The 22,239-nt window shown below is 52.4% G+C and overlaps 3 protein-coding genes across 5 annotated transcripts; all 3 read left to right on the forward strand.

The window, feature by feature from the left end:
* Positions 1-1,530: 1,530 nt before the first annotated feature.
* Positions 1,531-2,958, forward strand: LOC119701378 (mas-related G-protein coupled receptor member H-like). Its single transcript, XM_038138005.1, is given in 4 exon segments — positions 1,531-1,543; positions 1,546-1,617; positions 1,620-1,648; positions 1,876-2,958. Coding segments are annotated over 4 exon segments (1,197 nt in total).
* Positions 2,959-8,333: 5,375 nt separating this feature from the next.
* On the forward strand, positions 8,334-21,917 carry LOC119701769 (mas-related G-protein coupled receptor member H-like). 3 transcript variants are annotated; one of them, XR_005257174.1, is made up of 3 exons: positions 8,334-8,504; positions 21,421-21,520; positions 21,762-21,917. XR_005257174.1 is itself a non-coding variant. In XM_038138878.1 (2 exons), exon 2 carries the CDS (start codon positions 9,915-9,917, stop codon positions 10,857-10,859), a length of 945 nt encoding a protein of 314 aa, XP_037994806.1. In that variant the 5' UTR covers positions 8,334-8,504; positions 9,804-9,914; the 3' UTR covers positions 10,860-11,275. The 3 variants fall into 3 exon arrangements, 1 of the variants encoding a protein (XP_037994806.1); XR_005257175.1 differs by lacking the exons at positions 21,421-21,520; positions 21,762-21,917 and adding an exon at positions 16,341-16,547; XM_038138878.1 differs by lacking the exons at positions 21,421-21,520; positions 21,762-21,917 and adding an exon at positions 9,804-11,275.
* Positions 18,320-19,611, forward strand: LOC119701770 (mas-related G-protein coupled receptor member H-like). Its single transcript, XM_038138880.1, is given in 2 exon segments — positions 18,320-18,356; positions 18,359-19,611. Coding segments are annotated over 2 exon segments (942 nt in total). The 3' UTR covers positions 19,264-19,611.
* Positions 21,918-22,239: the final 322 nt, after the last annotated feature.

Here is a 22,239-nt window from a genome sequence, read left to right on the forward strand (position 1 = left end):
ATGGCATGGCATGGCATGGCAATTGGGGTACAGATGGGGCTGGGAAGTAATACCACAAGGGGCTGAAATAAACTTTCTAACACAATGGGAAGAATTAGGAAGCAGGAATTCTTTACCTCCACAGCACACACCTCCACTTATTCTCAGTGTGGTGAGACTTTACAACAGGGGTTTTATCCATCATAATCACACACAGCCATTAAAGTGTGTTTCTTATCTAATACATAAACATCACTTTCCTAGAACTAGTTTCAATGTGTCTTCTTCCTACTCGGAGTCCTTTCCTGACCCTGGAGGATCATTCAGGGGGGTCTCTGGTGGTCATCTTCACTGAGTGCTGAGATATTAAAGGTGACCTTGCCTTGAACTTTTCCTTTGGCCATGCACTGTTGCCTCTTGTTACAGAACATGCCCCAATATCACTGCAGGCCTCCAAATCTGTTTCTGCACTGGCTCCAGCCAAGTTTACTGTTTTGTGTTCTCCAGCACATTGGAGCTGGACTTTCCTCCTTCCTCCTGGGTTCCTAGAACCCTGTGGCCAGGAGGAGCAGGGACACTGCCGGGGGTCCCAGGTGGAGCGAGGGAGGAGTGGGAATGTAAGGGGAATACAAGCAGCCCTGGGTGTGTTCTGGGGTATCAGGGCAGGCTGGAGGGGTCAGGAGAGGATCAGAAGGGGCTGGAGTGGGTCTGGATGTGGGCAAAGCTAGAGGAGAGCAGAGCCTGACAGGCCACGCTCAGAGTGGGGGATCAGCTCCATCTGGGAAACAGGTGGGATGTGATAGGATGGGGAGAGGAAGGAGAGTGGGGTGGGAATGGAGTGCAGAGATGGGGATAGGACAGGCAAGGCTAGGCTAGGCTAGGCTAGGCTAGGCTAGGCTAGGCTAGGCTAGGATAGGCTAGGATAGGCTAGGATAGGATAGGATAGGATAGGATAGGATAGGATAGGATAGGATAGGATAGGATAGGATAGGATAGGATAGGATAGGATAGGATAGGATAGGATAGGGAGCAGCTCAGATCTACTTCCTCAGGTGAAAAGGAGGTTTGTCAATGATCCCAGAGTTCTTCCTGTAACTGAAGTTATTTCTGAGATGCACCCAGCTGATTCACCAGCGCTTCCGGCACTACCAACAGCATTCCAGTGCCACCAGCACCACCAGCATCCCTCTGCTGCTGGAGGGACAGTGACCCCTCAGGGAAGAGAAACAAGGAATGGTAGAAGCCTGTCAGCTGTGGGAAGGCAGTCAGAGAAACGGACACTCTCCAGGGAAGGAGGGTTTCTAGTCAAGAGGGAATGAGAAGCCATCTACAAAATATTTCATTTGGAGATTTTGACAAAGTGACTTCCTCTGTAGCCAAAAAGCCAACATAAATAAGTGCGAGGAAGTGAAATTTTGAGGTAGCCAAAGATTAAATTTCCGACTCTCCTGTGATTCCAATGAGCCTTGGGGAGAAACACCAGGACAGGGCAGGGAGGAGCCAGCGGGATGGGAGTGAGGACCTCCTGGTGATCTGGGCACTTTGTCCTTCATGGCACTGACCTGGCAGGAGCTGCTTTAGGACATGGATCCCAAAGGAGCAAGAGGCAGCAGGAAGCGCCGCTGATCTGCACAGACCCCTTTGCCTGCTGCTGCCTCACAGGGAACAGGTCAGTGGAATGGTTTCCTTCCTCCCTACTGCCCCTTCCTCTCCTCCAGCAGCTGCTCTGTTCCTGCCACCCTCTCCCGGTGACCGCAGTGCCCTCCCCAGCTCCCCCCTCCTCTGCCCTGTGCCCGAACAGCCCAACCCTCCCACCTCCCTCTCCCACCCCACAATTTCCCCTGCCCTCCTCCCCTGCACATTTCACTCCTCCCCACCGAATCCTTCCCACTGCAGGGAGCTGCTGAGGAGCCACATGGTCCATCCCTGGATTCTCCAAGCACTGACTCCCCATCCACTCTGACCACATCCAGGGGCCACATCCCACTGCCTACCCAGCGTCCATCCGTGGAGGGGAGCACCATGTCCCCACATCCTGTCTCACCCACTGAAGGAGATGATCTGTGTGAGACAGATGTCCCCAGCGTGGCCATCCACAGTGTGACACTGCTCATCTGCCTCTGTGGGCTGGCTGGGAATGGGGCTGTCATCGGCCTCCTCAAACTGAAAAGGAGTAATTATCGCATCCTTGATCTGGCTGTCATTGACTTCCTCTTCCTCCTCTTTGCGGTCCCCTCCACCCTGCTCTTCCTGGTGGAGGACGTGTCCTGCTCTCCTATTCTGCCCCTGCTGTACCTCAGTTTCATTTTCCAGCTGTCAGTGGTCTCCTGCTACTGGGCGCTGTTGCGGCTGATACTCAGGAGGAATGTGCAGTATATGTACACGCTCTGCAAGCTCTGCTGCCACTGCAACCTTCCCAAGCGCCTGTCGTTGGTGGTGGGAACCGTCCAATATTGGGCCTTCTTTGCTCTCTTCACTGTCATTCCCACAGTGACATTCCTGTGCCCATCACATGAGCAGGAGCACTGCCGGGCAGTGCTCATCTCCGTGAACACCATCATCATTCTCCTTTTTGCTGCACCCATGGTCATTTCTCACACAATTGATTTCATTAATGCCAAGTGGGGCTCCCAGCAGCAGCAACCCAAGAGGCGCGACATCGTTACCTTCCTCATTGTGCTCTTCACTCTCCTCCTCATCTTCTGCAATTTCCTGCAGCAGCTCAGTTACCTCACTGTGCCCTCCCAGGTTGTTTTCCTGCTCAGCTGCATCCACAGCAGCATCAAACCCTTCATCTACTTCTTGGCAGGGAGGTGCAGGAGGTCCTGCTCTTTGGAGTCTGTCCAGCTCTCCCTCCAGAGCGTCTTTGATGAGCAGAAGGAAAACACATCCTGCAGGAATGATCCTGCCATGGACAGGGGGTCTGAGCCTGCTGATCCCTGCCACTGCTCTGCTGAAGGACCCCAGGAGAGTGGCTGAGGGTTTCATTTAGTCTCCTGGTTAATCAATATCCACAGCATCACCCTCCCCGTGGTGGTGTATTCCTGCAGGAGAAAGGAGCAGTGTCGGAACCCAGGACGTCCCTCTGGGTGCCCTGGGTGGCCCGAGCCGCTGGCAGGGGGCTCTGAGACCCTGGCATGCAGCCAAAGACACACGTGGGGTTTTGATCTTAGCCCGTGGAGCAAATTACCAACTCTGTATGAAGAATTACAAGCCACACAGAAGTTTAGGTATTGTAGTAGAAGTAGTCACAAGTACAAGGGGGTTTTAAGCCTTGTACGCAGGGGTCCAAGTTTTGTACATGGGGGTCAGGGGCTCTAAGATGGAGGGATTTGGGTGTGCCCTGTCCTCCTTCTTTCTCCTTCCTAACCTCCATGTCTTTGGTGATGTTGGCACTCACAGATTGGTTTAGAATAGAAAGTCACCATTCAATATAGGTAATAGGCATTGGGGGAAAAGTATAAACATGTAACACATAATGTATGATATAAAAGATGGCAGCAGCCCCCTGGGAGGGCAGTGTGCCTTTGTCTGACCTGCTGAACGGGCCACAGCAGTTCAGGGAGAAGAATCTTTAGAAAACCAACAATAAACAACCTTGAGACCGGACAACAGAGGACTGCTGAGTCTTTCTTTGAAGGCGCGGGTTGGAGGAGAGGCTTTTCCATCTTTTGGGGTCACCCCAGTCCAGGGGTGAGTCCCGAGAGAGAACGAGCATTGCCTTGGGTGATCTTTGTGGGATGCTCTGCAGGGAGCACACTGGAGCATGGCTTTCCTCCTCCCTCCTGGATCCACATGGCTCCAAGCAGTGCAGCTGGGCTCTGTGCTGTTCCCAGTTCTATTCCCCATGGAATGACCCTGATGGCCTCAGCCCCAGGGAATGAACTCCATCTCCTTTGGCTCAGCAGATGAGTTTCATGGTGTTTGCAGGGAGCTCTTGCCTGCAGAGAATGGGACACATTAATCCCTGGGGACACTCCCAGCATGGAGTGGTGATGAGTTCCCAAATCCCTGCAGGGCTGGTGCCTCTCAATGGCAGGAGAGGGGCTGGGATCACATGAAGCATCCTTCCCCTTCTGTCCAGCAGAGCCAGCCCTGCATTCCCAGCTGATGGGAAGGGACACCAGGTAGGGCTGCACAGCTGGGGAGGGACAGCAACATTCCCTTATCCTTTCAGTGGGAATTTCTCACATTCTTCAATTCCAGAATTAAATCCTTCTGAGTAAAGTGCAGGGTCGATAGTGAACTCCACTGCACTCCTGTGCCTGTATCCAGAAAGGACATGGAATATGGAAATTCCCATCACCAGATGCTTGGACCACTTAATGGCACAGAGATTAGGGGTTATGCTGCTCTTCTGCAGAATGGGGCCATCCATCCTCTGGTTCCCCAGCATCAGTGTCCAAGGAAACCTTGACCACCTCCCTCCTGAACCTGGCCCCCCTCAGGAGGAGCTGAACAGTGACTCTGCACAGCAGCTTCAGCCACAGTCCAGGCTGTAGGGATCTGTGTCATTTTGTAACTGCCCCTCAATCTGATTGGGATCCATGGTTTTTGTTTGCCTCCACTGTGTAAATTCAGGCCCCAGAATTTGTGGAATAAACAACATCCAGGCTTCAGTGCAGAGCCTGTGCCTGTTAAACAGTGTCCAGAATGGCTCATTTCCTTCTTTTATCCCATTCTAAAGCCCCTGGCTTGTCTGTGAGCAGGGCAGGTTCCTGTCTCATACCAGAGCCCTTCCTAAGGCACGTGCCTGCAATGGTTTGGGATGATGCTGGCAATACCAAGAGCTCCTCATTCCTCCTGGGAGAGTCCTGGGCAGCAGCCACATCTCTTATTCAGGGGAAAGTTGTCCCTCCTTTTCCCACTGCCTTAAATCCAGAGGAAACCAAAGTGCCACTGCTTCTGGAAAGGGAAGTGAGAGGGAAAGCCATGGGTGGAGTCAGGCTTTGGAGACAGACATGATGTTAAACAACAACTAAGGAGCATTTATTCACAAAGATGATAATAGTTAACAGAAGAGAGAGACTTTGACATCTGAGAGTGTTTTTCTCTCCCTCTCTCCCATTTCCTGTCCATTGGAAAGATGAAACCTTCCATGGTACAACCTCTTGTCCAGGGAAGAACAACTCAGCCAGGGGGTTTCTCCCAAGGCAAGTGCAGGAGGATCATGATCCTCCAATGCATTTTTCTACTTCCCAGCACCTTCCTTGTCTCCAGTGTCATCCAGGCCACTCCCTACCTGAGCTTCCTTTCAAAGGAGCAGATTTCAAAGCATAAATTTTCCTGCCTCCCCAGTGCCAATGAAGAGATGGAATGAGATGATCTCTAAGGTTCCTTCCAACCCAAACCATTCCATGAGGATTCCTCACATCATTCAGAGTAAACCCCAGGCTGGAGTTCCCCTGCTGCACACAGCACCAGCCTGACAGAGCTCAAGGAGCATTTGGACAATGCTCTCAGGCACAGCCTGGGATTGTTGGCATGTCCTCTGCAGGGCCAGGAGCTGAACTCCATGATCCTTGTGGCTCCCTTCCTACTCTGGATATTTTACAGCTCTGTTTTGTGATGCCTCTCTTTCATGATGATTCCACTTGATGCTGACTCCACGGTGTTGTCGGTATTCCCTGGCTCTGGCACACCCTCAAAAGCCCTCTGCAAGGCCACACTAACAGAGGGGGTGAATCCCTGTGCACAGCTCCCAGCCAGGCAGTCAGCCAGAGGGAGGGCACTGCTGTGGGCCGAGGAGCCAGAGCACAGCCCCGTTCCCACCATCCCACACAGGCACAGCAGCAGCAGCAGCAGCAGCGTGACAGGCACTTTGCTCCAGTGCCTGTTGGCACACTGGGTCCAGTTGTCGTGGCTCTCCTCATTCCAGCTCCCCTTGGATGCCTTCCCAGCGCGCTGGCTCCAGCAGGCAGGGCTGGCTCCCTCCGTGGCAGGGCACAAAGTGCTCATGGGGACACCTCTGCTGCTTCTCCTCCCCTCACACAGCTGGAGGGGGGACAAACACACACACCAGAGCAGCGCTGCTGTCCCCCAAACGTGGCATTTCCATCTTTTCCCGCCCACAGCTTCCATGTGGAGCAGCACAGGGACGGGTGAGGGACAGGACAGATGGCAAGTAGGATGTGGGAGCCTGGTCTGGCATGCCTGGCACAAAAGCCAGGGAGATCCCTCCTTCCTGGCTGTGGACAGGACAGAGCTGGAGGAGGAAAACAATTGCAGAAGGAGAGGATTGCCCATGGAGATAGCCCAGAGCAAATGGCTTTGGGATGGATCTGACCTGGACTCTCAGGTGTCTGTTGATATCACTGAGCTGCTAGAGGATTCCTTCAGCAGGAAACTCATTTCAATATTCCCTCCCTTTTCCCTCAGTATTTCTAGCTTTTAATTCCCTACAGACCTCAATTCTGCCCCCAAAATCAATAACCAGGTTCCACCCAATGAGGGGGCACTGATTAGGGTGAAAGAGAAGAGCCTGACCTTGTTTCCTCTCGCAGCCTGGAGAACTTCCCCGCAGTGCACTCTCCTCACCTCCCCCCCTGCAGCTGCTGTCCCTGGCTCGGGATCTTCAGGAGGTTCCCTGCAATGCTCCCTTGGGAAAGGGGAGCCCAGCCCGCGGGCTGAGCCCCAGCAGCGTCCGGCGCGGGCTCTGTCCCAGCTCCTGCCACAGCCCCCTGTTCTCCGGGCTGGCTCGTGTTCTCCAGGGCTCTCACAAACAGGCAGCTGCTTCAGAGCCTGCCACGGCATCAGGGCTCTGCTCCTCATCTGCTCTTCACTCTGTGCAGGAAATGAGCAACAGGAGACAGCCTCAGCAACCAGACCATGGCCAAAGCAGTTTGTCTCCAGGTCAGCTTCTCTTCCATTTTAAAGCAACCCCACTCCCAAAATCCTGTCATTTGAACAGCCTGAACTTGCTCCCTCTCATTCCTGGGCTGGATCCTTATGACCCTGATCTACAAATGTCCAGTTAAACTTTGATTTCTGGTTGAAATCTAGTTTTCCCATTTGTATACCAAAATTTCAGTGGCACTGAACCTTCACCAGGCAGTTTCCAAGAGGATTCATGCAATAATCAATTCTGTGTATGAGCTGGAGCACTGGCTCACAGCAGAGGGATAATTTGGGATGTCAGCAAGGTCATTTCTTCTGAGAAGAGGCAAATCCATGCTGCTCTCTTGGCTTTAATCCTTAGAAAGTTGCACGTTTCCTCTCAGTCATCCTCTACACTCCCTTGGGAGTCAGACAGCAGCCTACAGTGAATTCCAAGGAATTCCTAGAAAGCTGGGATCAGATGATTCCTAGCCAGGCTGACATGTGCCTCAGGGATCTGGGATGCTCCTCCTGCAAAGTGCTGATCTTGGGACCAGAACTGTCACCTCTCTTCCTGCTGACACCGTGTTTGTGTCCCCAGCTATGGAATCTCACATCCCCTCACCAGCCCAGTCCTTTCAAGGGCAAACACTTCATGATCCAGGAGCTAATGGGGCTCCAGGAGAGGTGGGGAGGGACTTGGGACAAGGGCATGGAGTGACAGGACAAGGGGGAATGGTTTCCCACTGACAGAGAGTGGGGTCAGACTGGATATTTGGGAAAAATCCTTCCCTGTGAGGGTGGTGAGGCCCTGGCACAGGTTGCCCAGAGGGGCGGGGTCAGGTAAAAGCAAACACAAGAGCTCCCATGTCTGAGGAGGAGGAGGATGAGCTCTAGTGAAGGGCTGGAAAGAGGATCACAGCAGCCCAAAACCTTGTCCCTAATAGCTTTCATTGCATCATTAAGGGGATTGGCAGTAATTTGGGTGGGCTCTAAGTGCTGATGACCTGGCTGCAAGCAACTGAGTGCTGTCCTTCCCTTGGGCTGTGTCAGCCTGCACTGGAATGCAAGAAATGGGAATTCCCAGTTCAGTTTGCTTTCTTGGAGCCAGGGAAAGTTTTGGCAATGATCCTGGACCTCTTCCCAGAATGGGAGTTGTTTCTGAGAATCACTCAGACGCTTGAGCAGTGCTGTGAGCACTCCCAGCACTGCCAGCATTCCAGTGCCACCAGCAGCACCAGCAGCTCTCTGCTGCTGGAGGGACAGTGAGCCCTCAGGGTAGATAAAGGAGGAATGGTAGAAATCTGCTGAGAGAGGGAAAGCATTTGGAGAATGTCCCATTTGGAGAATAGTTTATAATCAGGAAGAAATGTGGATCCAATCAAAGAAATTTGCATGTTGAGCTACTTCCTTTATGGCAGGAAAAAAAAGTGAAGACAAATAACTCAGAGGAAGGAAAATTCTGACGTAGCCAAAGATTAAATTTCCGACTCTCCCGCCGAGCCTTGCGAAACAACAGAGGGACAGGGAATGGAGAGAGCCAGCGGGACAGGAATGGGGAGCTCCTGGTGATCTGGGCACTTTCTCCTTCATGGCACTGACCTGGCAGGAGCCGCTTTAGGACATGGATCCCAAAGGAGCAAGAGGCACCAGGAAGCGCCGCTGATCTGCACAGACCCCTTTGCCTGCTGCTGCCCCACAGGGAACAGGTCAGTGGAATGTTTTCCTTCCTCCCTATCGCCCCTTCCTCTCCTCCAGCAGCTGCTCTGTTCCTGCCACCCTCTCCCGGCGACCGCAGTGCCCTCACCAGCTCCTCTCTCTTCTCCTGTGCATCCCGTCTGTGTCCTGATACTGAAATGGGCCAGAACAAACTTTCTAACACAGTGACAAGCATGAGGAAGCAGGAATTCTTTACCTGCACAGGACACACATCGATCTCTTCTTTTATTTTGTGTATGATGACACTTTACAACAGGGTATTCATCCATTATAAGCACATGTAGCTATTGAAAAGCTTTTCATATCTAACACATGAACATAATTTTCCTTGAACTCATTTCAACGCATCCACCTCCTCCTAAAAGTCCTTTAATGATCCTGGAGATTTATTAAGAGGGGTGTCTCTCTGGTGGTCATATTCAATGAATGCTGCCATATTAAAGGTGGCCTTGCATTGAACTTTTCCTCTGGCCGTGCACTGTTGCTTCTTGTTCCAGAATGAGCCCCAAAACCACTGCAGGCCTCCTTATCTGTTTCTGCTCTGGTTCCTGCCACGTTTGTCATCCTGTGTGCCAGCCTTTACATCCTGTGAGAAACAACCACCCACTTCTTAAAATATTCAAAGGCTTATTATACCTTAACAAAAAATACAACTAAAGGACTAAATAAGGAGAAGCAGGCCTGGGAGCTTCCCTCATGGCTGAGCACCACGTGGCTGGCTCATCTTCAAGATGGATGCTTTGCCTTTGATTCCCTGGGGAGTTGCATCAGCTACACCTGGCCCCTCCCAAAATCAGTCAGTCAACATTTCTTTGTGTTTATTGTTGGAGCCTGCTTTCTTGCACCTTGACTGCAGGGTCAGGCGTATTCATGCTACACCCCCAGCCCCAGCAACAAGCTTTTGTACAGCCCTTCTTTCTACCTGTCCTAGATGACTCAGGCACTCTGATGGCAACAATACAGAGCAGGGAGAAGGGGACTGTGGGGAGAACAGGAGACATCTAAAAAACGGACTACAATAACAAAAGTATACATCAATAAAGCTTCTCTTAATATTCACACTGTATTCATCCCTTAACTGCGAGAGCCAGTCATCCCATTATCCTTCTATAACACATCCTTTTAAATTTTGGCCACTTTGCTTTTGAACAACTTCAGAAGAATTGAAAATGTTTATTCTCAGCCTCCTCCTAAGCCCAAACCTTCCAGCTCCCTTTCCCACCCCACCATTTCCACTGCTCTCCTCCACTGCACATCTCACTCCTCCCCCTGAATCCTTCCCACTGCAGGGAGCTGCTGAGGAGCCACATGGTCCATCCCTGGATTCTCCAAGCACTGACTGCCCATCCACTCTGACCACAGCCAGGGGCCACATCCCACTGCCTGCCCAGCGTCCATCCATGGATGTGACCACCGTGTCCCCCCCCACCAGCTCGCCCACTGAAGGAGATGATCTGTGTGAGATTCATGTCACCGATGTGGCCATCCACAGTGTGACACTGCTCATCTGCCTCTGTGGGCTGGCTGGGAACGGGGCTGTCATCTGGGTACTCGGGTTCCGCATCCACAGGGACACCATGAAACTCATCACTGCCTACATCCTTGACCTGGCCATCATCAACTTCCTCTTCCTCATCTTCATGGCCCTCTCCTCTCTATTCTTCCTGCTGGAGGATTTCTCCTGCTCCTCCATCATGTCCCCAGCATACATAAACTTCCTTTTCCTCCTCTTTGTGATGCTCTACAGCGTAGGGCTGTTCCGGCTGACGGCCATCAGCATCGAGAGGTGCAGGTCCATGCTCTGCCCACATGGGCTCTTCTGCCACCTTCCCCAGGGCCTCTCATGGGGGGTGGTGAGTGCCATGCTCTGGGGCCTTTCCATCACTGTCATCGCTGCCATTTCTGCGGTGACTTCCCTCTGCGAGTCACAGGGACACAAGCACTGCCAGTGGGCTCTCATCTGCCTGTACATCCTCAGCTTCCTCATCTTTGCTCCGTCCATGGTCATTTCCAGCACAATCCTCTTCATTCATTTCAAGGGTCGCTCCCAGCTGCAGCAATTCAAGAAGCTTGATATCATTGTCTTCCTCGCTGTGCTCTTCACTCTCCCCCTCAGTCTCTGGAATTTCCTGCAGCAGCTTGGCTACACCACTGTGTCCCACCAGGTTGTTCTCCTGTTTGCCAGCATGCACAGCAGCATCAACCCCTTCATCTACATCTCAGTAACAAAGTGCTGGAGGCGCTGCTCCATGGAGTCCCTCAGGGAGCACCTCCAGAAGGTCTTTGAGGAGCCAGAAGAAAGCAGTGCCCCCAGGAATGATGCCACCAGGGACACGGGGGTCTGAGCCTGTTGAACCCTTCCCCTGCCCCCATGCAGGACCATGGGGCAGTGACTCAGGATCACCCTGCCACCTTTATTCCTGCAGGAGAAGGGAGCAGGGGCACTGACAAGGGCCATGTGGGGGAGTGCTCTGCAGGAAGCACATGGCAGCATGGCTGTGCTCCTCCCTCACGGGTTCTAGAGCAATATTCACCAAACAGATCCTTCCCAACATGGCTGTGATCCCAAAATTCCCCCTGGCACCTGGTTCCTGCATCCCACTTGGTCTGATATCAATAAACTGTACCGTGGATATTGAGCTGCCTTTGCCCCCTCTGCCAGTGCTTCTCAGCTTCTCCTGGCTGCTGCTGCCAGCCGGGAATGTGGCTGGAGGGAGGGGACAGAGAGGTAGTTAGCCAGGAATTTTGTGATTTTTCAGAAATTTTTCAGAAAAAATTAACTATGTCTATGTCCTAGGGTGACGTTATGATGCTTGTATCCCCATTTGTGTGTTCTGTTTATGCTGGATATTATGTTCTGTGCCTTCAAGACTGGCTCTGAAGAGTGAATGTTTTGTTTTGGGTTTTGTTATCAGCCAGCTCCCCCACGGCTGGCGGGACACAGAGACAGGGAGTACATAGTGCGGCTTTGGCTTTTTGCTGGGCTTTTTGCTTTGCTCTTGCTCTGGCTTCTGCTTGGTCCTGCTTCGCTCTTGCTTTTGCTTTTGCTTCTGCTCATTAGCTAGTTTAGCTAAGCAGTCCAAATCTTTTTCTCTGGACTGTTTGTTTTTTTTTCCTTTCCCTTTTTGGAACTACTTTAACCTGCTCTGGACTGGGACCTGGAAACACCGAGAGCTTGCACCTCGTGGCTTGCAGCAGCCATCCCCAGCGCCGGAGGGACTGACAACAGAGCAACCACCCCCCAAGAGAGACTTTCTGAATTTGTCATCCTTTTCAGAGTGGAGAAGGAGTGTTATCATCCGGTATTGTTCATTCTGTGTGCTGGGGGGTGCTGTGCCTGTTAAATAAACAGGTTCTTTCCACATGTCTCTGTGGAATCCTTCCTGAACCGGTTGTGGGGAGGGGCTGTGTGGGTTTGCTTTCTGGAGGGGCCTCCTTCTGCAGGTTTTCTCCCAAATTTGCACTAAACTAGGACAGTCTAATTAGTCAAGGCATATTTACTGGGTTTTTTTAGCTGGTTTTGATTTAGATCCGTGTTGACTGAGTGTCAGTAGAAAACTCTTATCAACCCCTTAGAGAACTCAATCAGTAATTGAAGAACAAACTTAAACAAAGTGTTTTTAACTGTTATCATATTGGATATGATAATTGGAAATTAATTGGATGTCATAGAGTAGGAATGATATCTTGAGAGAATTAGGAATTCAGAGGCCTATACACAACAGAAGACCAGATTAATAAATTGCAAGGGATAAACTGCAATGGCAATGTGAGAGCCATTTCCTAGGCTTGTACACAACAGAAAACATAATCAGTGGTAACTGTCTAACCAAGACATCACATTTAATAAAATATTGTTTCCCTGGAAAAAATCTGGGTTATTCATTAAACTAAGAGAGACGACATGTTCTGGTGTAATTAAAAGAAACCAAACACCTGTACCTTGATGCAATAAATTGGGAGCACCTTTGGGTGTATCGATAAAAATCTTGGATTTTATAGTGTGAAAAATGACCAGATAATATTGGCTTTTGCATTTATGTATTAGCCTACGCATGTTGTGATTGATTATTGGTAATTAGAAATTGTATCAATTGTAACTCTTTTTAGCTGCCTGTTTGTCTTATAGAATCTATCAGCTCAAGTATGCGCTGCATTGCTCACAGAAACAGTAGTGTAATGAATATAGTATCTGTGTTTCACTTATGGAAATAATAGCGTGATGAATGTACTGTGTTACAGACCTTAACAAAACATAAGATGTGAAAAAGGCTTTTGTGTACTAAAAACAGTGTAAGGCCATCCCCTGACCAACCTGTCCAAGCGATAACCATGACTCAAACCAGAGCACTGGAGGACAATTAGAGAACACCATGTTAAATTCAAGGAGGACATACTCAAATCTCATCAGAGGATGGGAAACAGCAGCATGGAGACACAAGAAGAAATAAAACATATTGACCTGACACCCAGGATGTCATGCAGATAAGCCAGAGTGTGAAAAAGTCAGACAAAGGAGTTCCCAAAACATCAGGAAGTTTGCAAGACTGTTTGAATAATGCATGAAACACATGAATATGCATGCATCTCAGCAATGCAACAGTAGAAAAATAACATTGTCTGTATACACACCACTCCCCACCCTCCATGTTCTTTGGCTGTTGGCCAGGAGCAACCCAGCACTGGAAATATTGTCCTTTTTTTATCCCATTACTATTACTATCATTATTATTATTATTATTATTATTATTATTATTATTATTATTAGACTTTTGATAACTCTAAGCAGTGAATTCTGGTTTTTGCAATTGTGTATACAAATGCCTGGAAATTGTTGTTTCTTTGTTCTATGGCAATAAATGTCCAATATGTTCACAATTTTGACTCAAAATTGCTACTGGTCGAACACACTTTTGCTGTTCGACTGAAACTTCTTGCTTTCAGAGGGGACATAGCCATGGCTTGTGCTCCCTGGAGCAACCAGTGCCTACAGCTGGGCTGGCACCTCTTGCAGTGTCATGTCATGGCTTGCCTCAGAACTCCGGGTTTCTCCCCTGAACATTCCCTCCCAGGTGTGTCAATCACCTCTCCTTTCCCCACCCTGACCCCTGCCGAGCACTGTCTGTCAATCCTGGAATTCCAGTAGAGCACTGAGTTTTTGGGCAAACTCAAAAGATGCCCTCTACCCCCCGGGGAGATTGGGCCACCCAGGTGTCCTCTGTCCCTTGCCTGTACCTGCTTGGTAGGCTTTCTACCCTTTCCCTCCCCCTGTCCCCCCGGGAACAGGGCGAGCAAACCACGCGGCCGGGAGTTCTGTTGGAGCTGCTGCGAGATTCAGAGGCCTGCGGGCCAGAATGAAAGCTCTGGATTAAAACCCTCCATCAGAACCGACTCCTTTCCTTCAGCGTTGCCTTAAAGCTTCTCCGTCAGAGTAACCTGAAGAGTGGACCCTCCACGGGAGGAAGCTCCATCCCACCAGCGCCACCGGAGCTCCGGCATGCCTGGACTTCTTTCCCTGTGCCCAGCTGCAACACCTAGCTAGCCAATAGTGTCTCTGGGGTGAAACACCACAGTTGCACTATTTGGTTCAGACACAGGGGCCAGGCAAGCCAAAGCACGTCCCATCTTCAATATTGGTTAAATCCAATGACACCAGCACAGCCGGCACAGAGACATTGGCCCAGTGGCTCAGCATTCCCCACCCCGAGTGCTCTCCTGTGAGTGTCACGGCAAAGATCTCCCCAGAGATATTTAATTTTTAATTTTGTGAGCCAGGTGCAAAGGTCTCGCTGCCTTCAGAAATTCTTCCTCTCCACTGCCTTCAGCTGCTCCCTCAGCAGGCTCAGATGGTGCAGCAGCAGGGAGAGGAGGAGGCCGTGGTCCTCAGCACAGCCACCCCCTTCCAGGAGCAGGGTGACACCTGTGTTTGTCACCATGGGCTCCACGGGGCATCACCCCCCCTTCCTGGGGCTTCACTGAGGTCACCAGCCCCACCACATCCCACACCTTCTCTCCAGCTCCACCGCATCCCACACCTTCCCACCACATCTCCCCACCACATCCCACACCTTCTCTCCAGCCCCACCACATCCCACACCTTCTCTCCAGCCCCACCACATCCCACACCTTCCCACCACATCTCCCCACCAGCTCCATCATGTCCCACGCCTCCCACACCAACCTCCCATCCCACTCCCCATGCAGCCCACCCGCCTCCCGTCCTTCCCATCCCTCCCAGCCCCGTGCCTGAGGCTCCAGTCCCTCCCCACGGGCTGCTCACCCCAGGCTGCCCCGGAAGGCTTTGGGGCTGTGTTTCTCCTGGAGATGCCCCTCCCCAGCTCCATCCCTGTGTCCAGCTCCCCAGCCTCCTTTGGAGAGAAACAAGGGGCAGTAGAGGGATGGCTCCACTGCTGTTCATTGGGGCAGGGAAGCATGGAATTGCCAGGAGCAGCAGAAACACTGCTGGGGCTCCCGTGTGGGGCAGGAGAGGAGCGGGGCTGTCTGGAGGGGAAGGCAGCCTGGGGGGAATTTCTGGAGGATGCCAGAGGGGGGCACGATGCCTTAGGATTTCAGCCTTTCTATTTTTCAAATCCTGCACTGCATGAGTGCATAACTCTAAACTCCATGTAAAGTGTTAGTTAACTGTCTTCACCTTTTGGTCAGACAACACCATCCCTGTAGGCCTGAAATTCAAGGACACTCGAGTGCCTCAGGCCCAGAAAAGTACAGACAAAAGTGAATTGGGGGAGGGCAAACTGGGGGTAAATGACTCCCTTACCTGAAGCTGTAACTGGAGGATTAACCCCTGATTTGTAAATGGAGACCAAACTCATACCTGTCTGAAAATCTCGTGAGCATTGTCCATTTTGGGTGTAGCCCCTCTCGGAGGCTTGGACTGCCCAAGGTGAACCTTTTGAAGGCCTTTCATGAATGCCTGCTTTTATTCTCTTCACCTTGTCTGGCCTCTGCTCTCGGGAGCCACCCCAAGGCATCAGGCAGACAGGGGCTGGAGGGGGCAGGAGGGCTCTGGGTGCCACCAATCCCAAATGTCCCACTGGACAGCAGCAGAGCCCAACAGGCCACACCTGCAGCCAGGGAGGGGCCTCCGACTGGGAAACCATCGGGATGGGATGGCATGGCATGGCATGGCATGGCATGGCATGGCATGGCATGGCATGGATGAGAAGGGATACCAAAATCAGACAGAATAAAGTTCCTGACACCAACTCATGTTGTTACCAAGAGTAGTGTTAGGCAGCAGAACACACAGAAGGAGCTCGCCTTATTTCTGTGTATGTTGTCAGACTTTACAACAGTGTTTTTATCCACTATAACCATACATAGACATTAAAATGTTTTTCTTATCTAGTACATAAACACCATTTTCCTAGAACTCATCCATGCATCCTCTTCCTACTGGGCATCCTATGATGCTCCTGAAGGATCATTGAGAGGGGTCTCTGGTGGTCGCATTCACTGACTTCTCTGATATTAAAGTTGACCTTGCCCTGAACTTTTCCTTTTGCCAAGCACTCTTGCTTCTTGTTACAAAAGTTCCCCAGAACCACTGCAGTCCCCCTTAACTGTTTTTGCACTGGCTCCAGACACATTTATCATCCTGTGTCCACATCTTTACATCCATTTATCTCTCTGCCCAGTAAGTCTTTAAGCAACTTCAGGGGAGTTGAAAATGTTTATCCCCTCTCATTTATCAATCCTCTGCAAAGCAGCCCAACCCTCCCACCTCCCCCTCCCACCCCACAATTTCCACTGCCCTTCCACCCCTGCTGATCTCACTCCTCCCCTCTGAATCCTTCCCACTGCAGGGAGCTGCTGAGGAGCCGCATGGTCCATCCCTGGATTCTCCAAGCACTGACTGCCCATCCACTCTGACCACAGCCAGGGGCCACATCCCACTGCCTGCCCAGCATCCATCCATGGAGGTGAGCACCGTGTCCCCTCTTTTCACCTCACCAAACGACGGACCTGGTCAGTGTGAGATCAATGTCTCCAACATGGCCATGCACATTGTGACGCTGCTCGTCAGCCTCTGTGGGCTGGCTTGGAATGGGGCTTTCCTGTGGCTCCTCCACATTAATGCAATCGCTGACTTCCTCATCTTCATGGTGCCCTCCACCCTGCTCTTCCTGCTGGAGGGAGTGTCCTGCTCTGCTATAATGCCCCCAATGTATTGGAGCTTGCTTTCCCACTTGCTTTCCCAGTTCCTTTTCCTCCTCTTTGTGATGTTCTACAGCGTAGGGCTGTACCGGCTGACGGCCATCAGCATCGAGAGATGCAGGTCCATGCTCTGCCCTCATGGGCTCTTCCTGCCTTGAACTTTTCCTTCGGCCATGCACTATTGCTTCTTGTTACAGAACTTGCCCCAAACCACTGCAGGCCTCCTTATCTCTTTCTCCACTTGCTCCAGGCAAATTTATCGTCCTGTGTTCTCCTGTGGAGCACATTGGAGCTGGGCTTTCCTCCTCCCTCCTGGGTCCCAGAACTCTACAACCAGGAGGAGCAAAGACACGGCCGGGGTCCCAGGTGGAGCAGGGCAGGATCATGGTACTGGAGAGGGAAAGGGTGCTCCGGGAGGATCTGGGGTGTTGGAGATGGTTTCAGAGAAGTCAGGAGAGTGTCAGAGGGGGTTGCAGGGGGTCTGGATGCCGGCAGTCCCAGCAGAGAGCAGAGCCTGACAGGCCACACTCAGAGTGGGAGAGCGGCTCTGTCTGGGAAACCTCTGGGATGTGATAGGATGGGGTGAGAATGAGAGGGGGGTGGGGATAGGAAGCAAAGATGAGGATTAGATGGGGATAGAATTGGGAGCAGCTCAGCTCTGCTTCCTTGGGCCCAGGCCATGTTTTGGCAATGATCATCGAGCGCTATTCCCAGATTGGGAATGACTTCTGGGAAGCACCCAGCTGACTCAACAGCACTGCCAGCACTGGCAGCATTCCAGTGCCTCCAGCACTGCCAGCATCCCTCTGCTGCTGGGGGACCGTGACCTCTCAAGGAAGAGAAACGTGGAATGGTAGAAACCTGTTGGGAGATGGAAGGAAATCAGAGAATGGACCTTCGCCTGGGAAGGAATGGTTTTTTTCAGGAAGAATTGTGAAGCCCTTCAAAAAGTCCATTTGGCAAAGAATAAAAGAAAAATCAAGATCAGTAACTCTAAGGCTGTGGAACTCTGATGTAGCCAAAGTTGCAAAACCACTTCTGACTGCCCAATGACCCCACGGAGTTTTGGGGAAAAACAACAGGACAGGGCAAAGAGCGGAGCCAGAGGGACAGGATGGGGGACCTCAGGGTGATCTGGGCACTTTCTCCTTCATGGCACTGACCTGGCAGGAACCACTTTGGGATAAGGTTTCCAAAAGCGCAAGAGGCAGCAGGAAGCGCCGCTGATCTGCACAGACCCCTTTGCCTGCTGCTGCCCCACAGGGAAGAGGTCAGTGGAATGTTTTCCTTCCTCCCTACCCCACCTTCCTCTCTTCCAGCAGCTGCTCTGTTCCTGCCACCCTCTCCCGGTGACTGCAGTGCCCTCCCCAGGTCGTCCATCCTCTGCCCTGCACTTCCCTTCCGCATGCCCTGCCGAACATCCCAACTCTCCCACCTCCCTCTCCCACCCCACAATTTCCACCACCCTCCTCCCCTGCACATCTCACTCCTCCCCACTGAATCCTTCCCACTGCAGGGAGATGCTGAGGAGCCGCATGGTCCATCCCTGGATTCTCCAAGCACTGACTGCCCATCCACTCTGACCACAGCCAGGGGCCACATCCCACTGCCTGCCCAGTGTCCATCCATGGAGGCGACCACAGTGTTCCCACCTCCTGCTTCCCCACTGACGGAGATGATCTGTGTGAGATTCATGTCCCCAGCATGGCCATCCACAGTGTGACACTGCTCATCTGCCTCTGTGGGCTGGCTGGGAACGGGGCTGTCATCTGGGTCCTTGGGTTCCCCATCCAGAGGGACACCATGAAACCCATCACTGCCTACATCCTTGACCTGGCCATCATCAACTTCCTCTTCCTCATCTTCGTGGTCCCCTCCCCTCTGCTCCTCCTGCTGGAGGATTTCTCCTGCTCCTCCATCATGTCCCCAGCATACACAGGCTTCCTTTTCCTCCTCTTTGTGATGTTCTACAGCGTAGGGCTGTTCCGGCTGACGGCCATCAGCATCGAGAGGTGCAGGACCAGCCTCTCCCCTCGTGGGCTCTTCTGCCACCTTCCCCAGGGCCTCTCATGGGTGGTGGTGAGTGCCGGGCTCTGGGCCCTTTCCATCACTGTCATTGCTGCCATTTCTGTGGTGACTTCCCTCTGCGAGTCACAGGAACACAAGCACTGCCAGTGGGCTCTCATCTGCCTGTACATCCTCAGCTTCCTCATCTTTGCTCCGTCCGTGGTCATTTCCAGCACAATCCTCTTCATTCATTTCAAGGGTCGCTCCCAGCTGCAGCAATTCAAGAAGCTTGATATCATTGTCTTCCTCGCTGTGCTCTTCACTCTCCCCCTCAGTCTCTGGAATTTCCTGCAGCAGCTTGGCTCCACCACTGTGTCCCACCAGGTTGTTCTCCTGTTTGCCAGCATGCACAGCAGCATCAACCCCTTCATCTACATCTCAGTAACAAAGTGCTGGAGGAACTGCTCCATGGAGTCCCTCAGGGAGCACCTCCAGAAGGTCTTTGAGGAGCCAGAAGAAAGCAGTGCCCCCAGGAATGATGCCACCAGGGACACGGGGGTCTGAGCCTGTTGAACCCTTCCCCTGCCCCCATGCAGGACCATGGGGCAGTGACTCAGGATCACCCTGCCACCTTTATTCCTGCAGGAGAAGGGAGCAGGGGCACTGACAAGGGCCATGTGGGAGGGATGCTCTGCAGGAAGCCCATGGCAGCATGGCTGTGCTCCTCCCTCACGGGTTCTAGAGCAATGTTCACCAAACGGATCCTTCCCAACATGGCTGTGATCCCAAAATTCCCCCTGGCACCTGCTTCCTGCATCCCACTGAGGTCTGATATCAATAAACAGCACCGTGAACCCTGAGCTGCCTTTGCCCCCTCTGCCAGCGCTTCCCGGCTTCCTCTGGCTGCTGCTGCCAGCCAGGAATGTGGCTGGACAGAGGGGACCCCCCCATGGCTTGTGCTCCCTGGAGCAGCCCTGATCCCCAGTGCCCAGAGCTGGGCTGGCACCAGCACAGCCGGCACGGACACGATGGCCCAGGGGCTCAGCATTCCCCCCCGGCTGCTCCGAGAGTGTCACAGCAGAGATGTCCCTGCTCCCGGGTGGAGCGGGGCTGTCGGGGAAATGGAATGTGGCCCCGGTGGGTCTGGGCGTGTCGGAGGGGGCAGGGGGCGCCAGGAAGGATCTGGATTCTGTTGATCCCAAATGTCCCTACTGGAGAGCAGCAGAGCCTGACGGGCTGAGCTTCAGCCAGGGGAGCGGCCATGGGATGAGGCATCAATTGGGGTACAGATGGGGCTGGGAAGTGATAACACAAGGGGCTGAAATCAACTTTCAAACACAATGGAAAGAATGAGAAAGCAGGAATTCTTTACCTCCACAGCACACACAGAAGATTTTCCCTTGTTCTGTGTGTGGTGAGATTTTACAACAGGGGTTATATCCATCATAACCACGCACAGCCATTAAAGTGTGTTTCCTATCTAATACATAAACATCACTTTCTAGAACTCATTTTCATGAATTCACCTCCCTCTCAAAGTCCTTTGATGATCCTGGAGGATCATTCAGAGGCATCTCTGGTGGTCACATTCACTGAGTGCTGAGTCATTAAAGGTGACCTTGCTTTGACCTTGCTTTTCCTTTGGCCATGTGCTCTTGCTTCTTTTTAGAGAACTTGCCCCAAAACCACTGCAGGCCTCCTAATCTGTTTCTGCACTGGCTCCAGCCACGTTTATCATCCTGTGTGATCCTGTGGAGCACATTGGAGCTGGGCTTTCCTCCTCCCTCCTGGGTCCAAGAATCCGATGCCCAGGAGGAGCAGGGACACTGCCAGGGTCCCTGGTGGAGCAGGGTAGTAGTGGGGGTGTCACAGGAAAAAATCAGCTCTGGGTGGGTCCTGGGGTGTCAGAGCAGGCTGGAGGGATCAGGTGAGGGTCAGAGGAGGTTGGAGGGGGTCTGGATCCTGGCAATCTCAGAGGAAAGCAGAGCTGGACACAGCCATGCTCAGAGTGGGGGAGCGGCTCCGTCTGGGAAACTTCTGGGAAGTGACAGGATGGGGTGAGGATGGAGAGTGGGGTGGGAATGGAGTACAGAGATTGGGATAGGATAGGATAGGATAGGATAGGATAGGATAGGATAGGATAGGATAGGATAGGATAGGATAGGATAGGACAGGGAGCAGCTCAGCTCTGCTTCCTCAGGCCATGGGGAGGCTTTGGCAATGGTCTTAGAACACTTCCTGAAAATGGAGTTACTTCCGAGAGGCACCCAGCTGACTCCTCAGCGCTTCCAGCACTGTCAGCATTCCAGTGCCACCAGCACCATCAGCACCCCTCTGCTGCTGGAGGGACCATGACCCCTCAAGGAAGAGAAATGAGGAATGGTAGAAGGCTGTCAGGAGAGGGAAGGCAGTTGGAGAAAGGGACATTCTGCAGGGAAGGAGTGTTTCTAATCAGGAGGGAATGAGAAACCATCTGTAAAATACTTCATTTGGAGCTTTTGACAAAAGTCACTTCCTCTGTAGCAAAAAAAAAGTCAAGATAAGCAAGTGTGAGGAAGGGAAATTCTGACATAGCCAAACATGAAATTTCCGACTCTCCCGTGACTCCACCAAGCCTTGGGGAGGAACACCAGGACATAGCAGAGAGAGGAGCTGCAGAGGTGGGAATGAGGAGCTCCTGGTGATCTGGGCACTTTCTCCTTCATGGCACTGACCTGGCAGGAGCCGCTTTAGGACATGGATCCCAAAGGAGCAAGAGGCACCAGGAAGCGCCGCTGATCTGCACAGACCCCTTTGCCTGCTGCTGCCCCACAGGGAACAGGTCAGTGGAATGTTTTCCTTCCTCCCTACCCCACCTTCCTCTCCTCCAGCAGCTGCTCTGTTCCTACCACCCTCTTCTGGGGGCTACAGTGCCCTCCTGAAGTGCCCCGTCCTCTGCCCTGCATGCACCTTCTTCATCTCCTGCACACCAGCCCAACCCTCCCACTCCGTCTCCCCACCATTTCCACTGCCCTCCTCCCCTGCACATCTCACTCCTCCCCTCTGAATCCTTCCCACTGCAGGGAGCTGCTGAGGAGCCGCATGGTCCATCCCTGGATTCTCCAAGCACTGACTGCCCATCCACTCTGACCACAGCCAGGGGCCACATCCCACTGCCTGCCCAGCGTCCATCCATGGAGGTGACCAACGTGTCCCCTTCTCCCATCACGCCCACTGAAGGAGATGATCTGTGTGAGATAGATGTCACCAACTTGGCCATCCACAGTGTGACACTGCTCATCAGCCTCTGTGGGCTGGCTGGGAACGGGGCTGTCATCTGGGTCCTCAAACTGGAAACCACCAACGAGGCCATCTTTGACCTGGCTGTCATTGACTTCCTCTTCCTTCTCTTCACTGTGCCCTCTGCCCTCCTTCTCCTGGTGGAGGACGTGTCCTGCTCTCCTGTCCTGCCCCTGCTGTACCTGAATTTCCTTTTCCAGCTGTCAGTGGTCTCCTACTACTGGGGGCTGTTCTGGCTCATGCGCAGCAGCAATTTCTGGT

The sequence above is a fragment of the Motacilla alba genome, chromosome 5 (assembly GCF_015832195.1).
Source record: "Motacilla alba alba isolate MOTALB_02 chromosome 5, Motacilla_alba_V1.0_pri, whole genome shotgun sequence".
Classification (NCBI taxonomy): domain Eukaryota; kingdom Metazoa; phylum Chordata; class Aves; order Passeriformes; family Motacillidae; genus Motacilla; species Motacilla alba.

What these genes read in the sequence shown, in the direction of transcription:
- LOC119701769 (XM_038138878.1), top strand. Translation starts at nt 9,915, where the DNA reads ATGGATGTGACCACCGTGTCCCCCCCCACCAGCTCGCCCACTGAAGGA.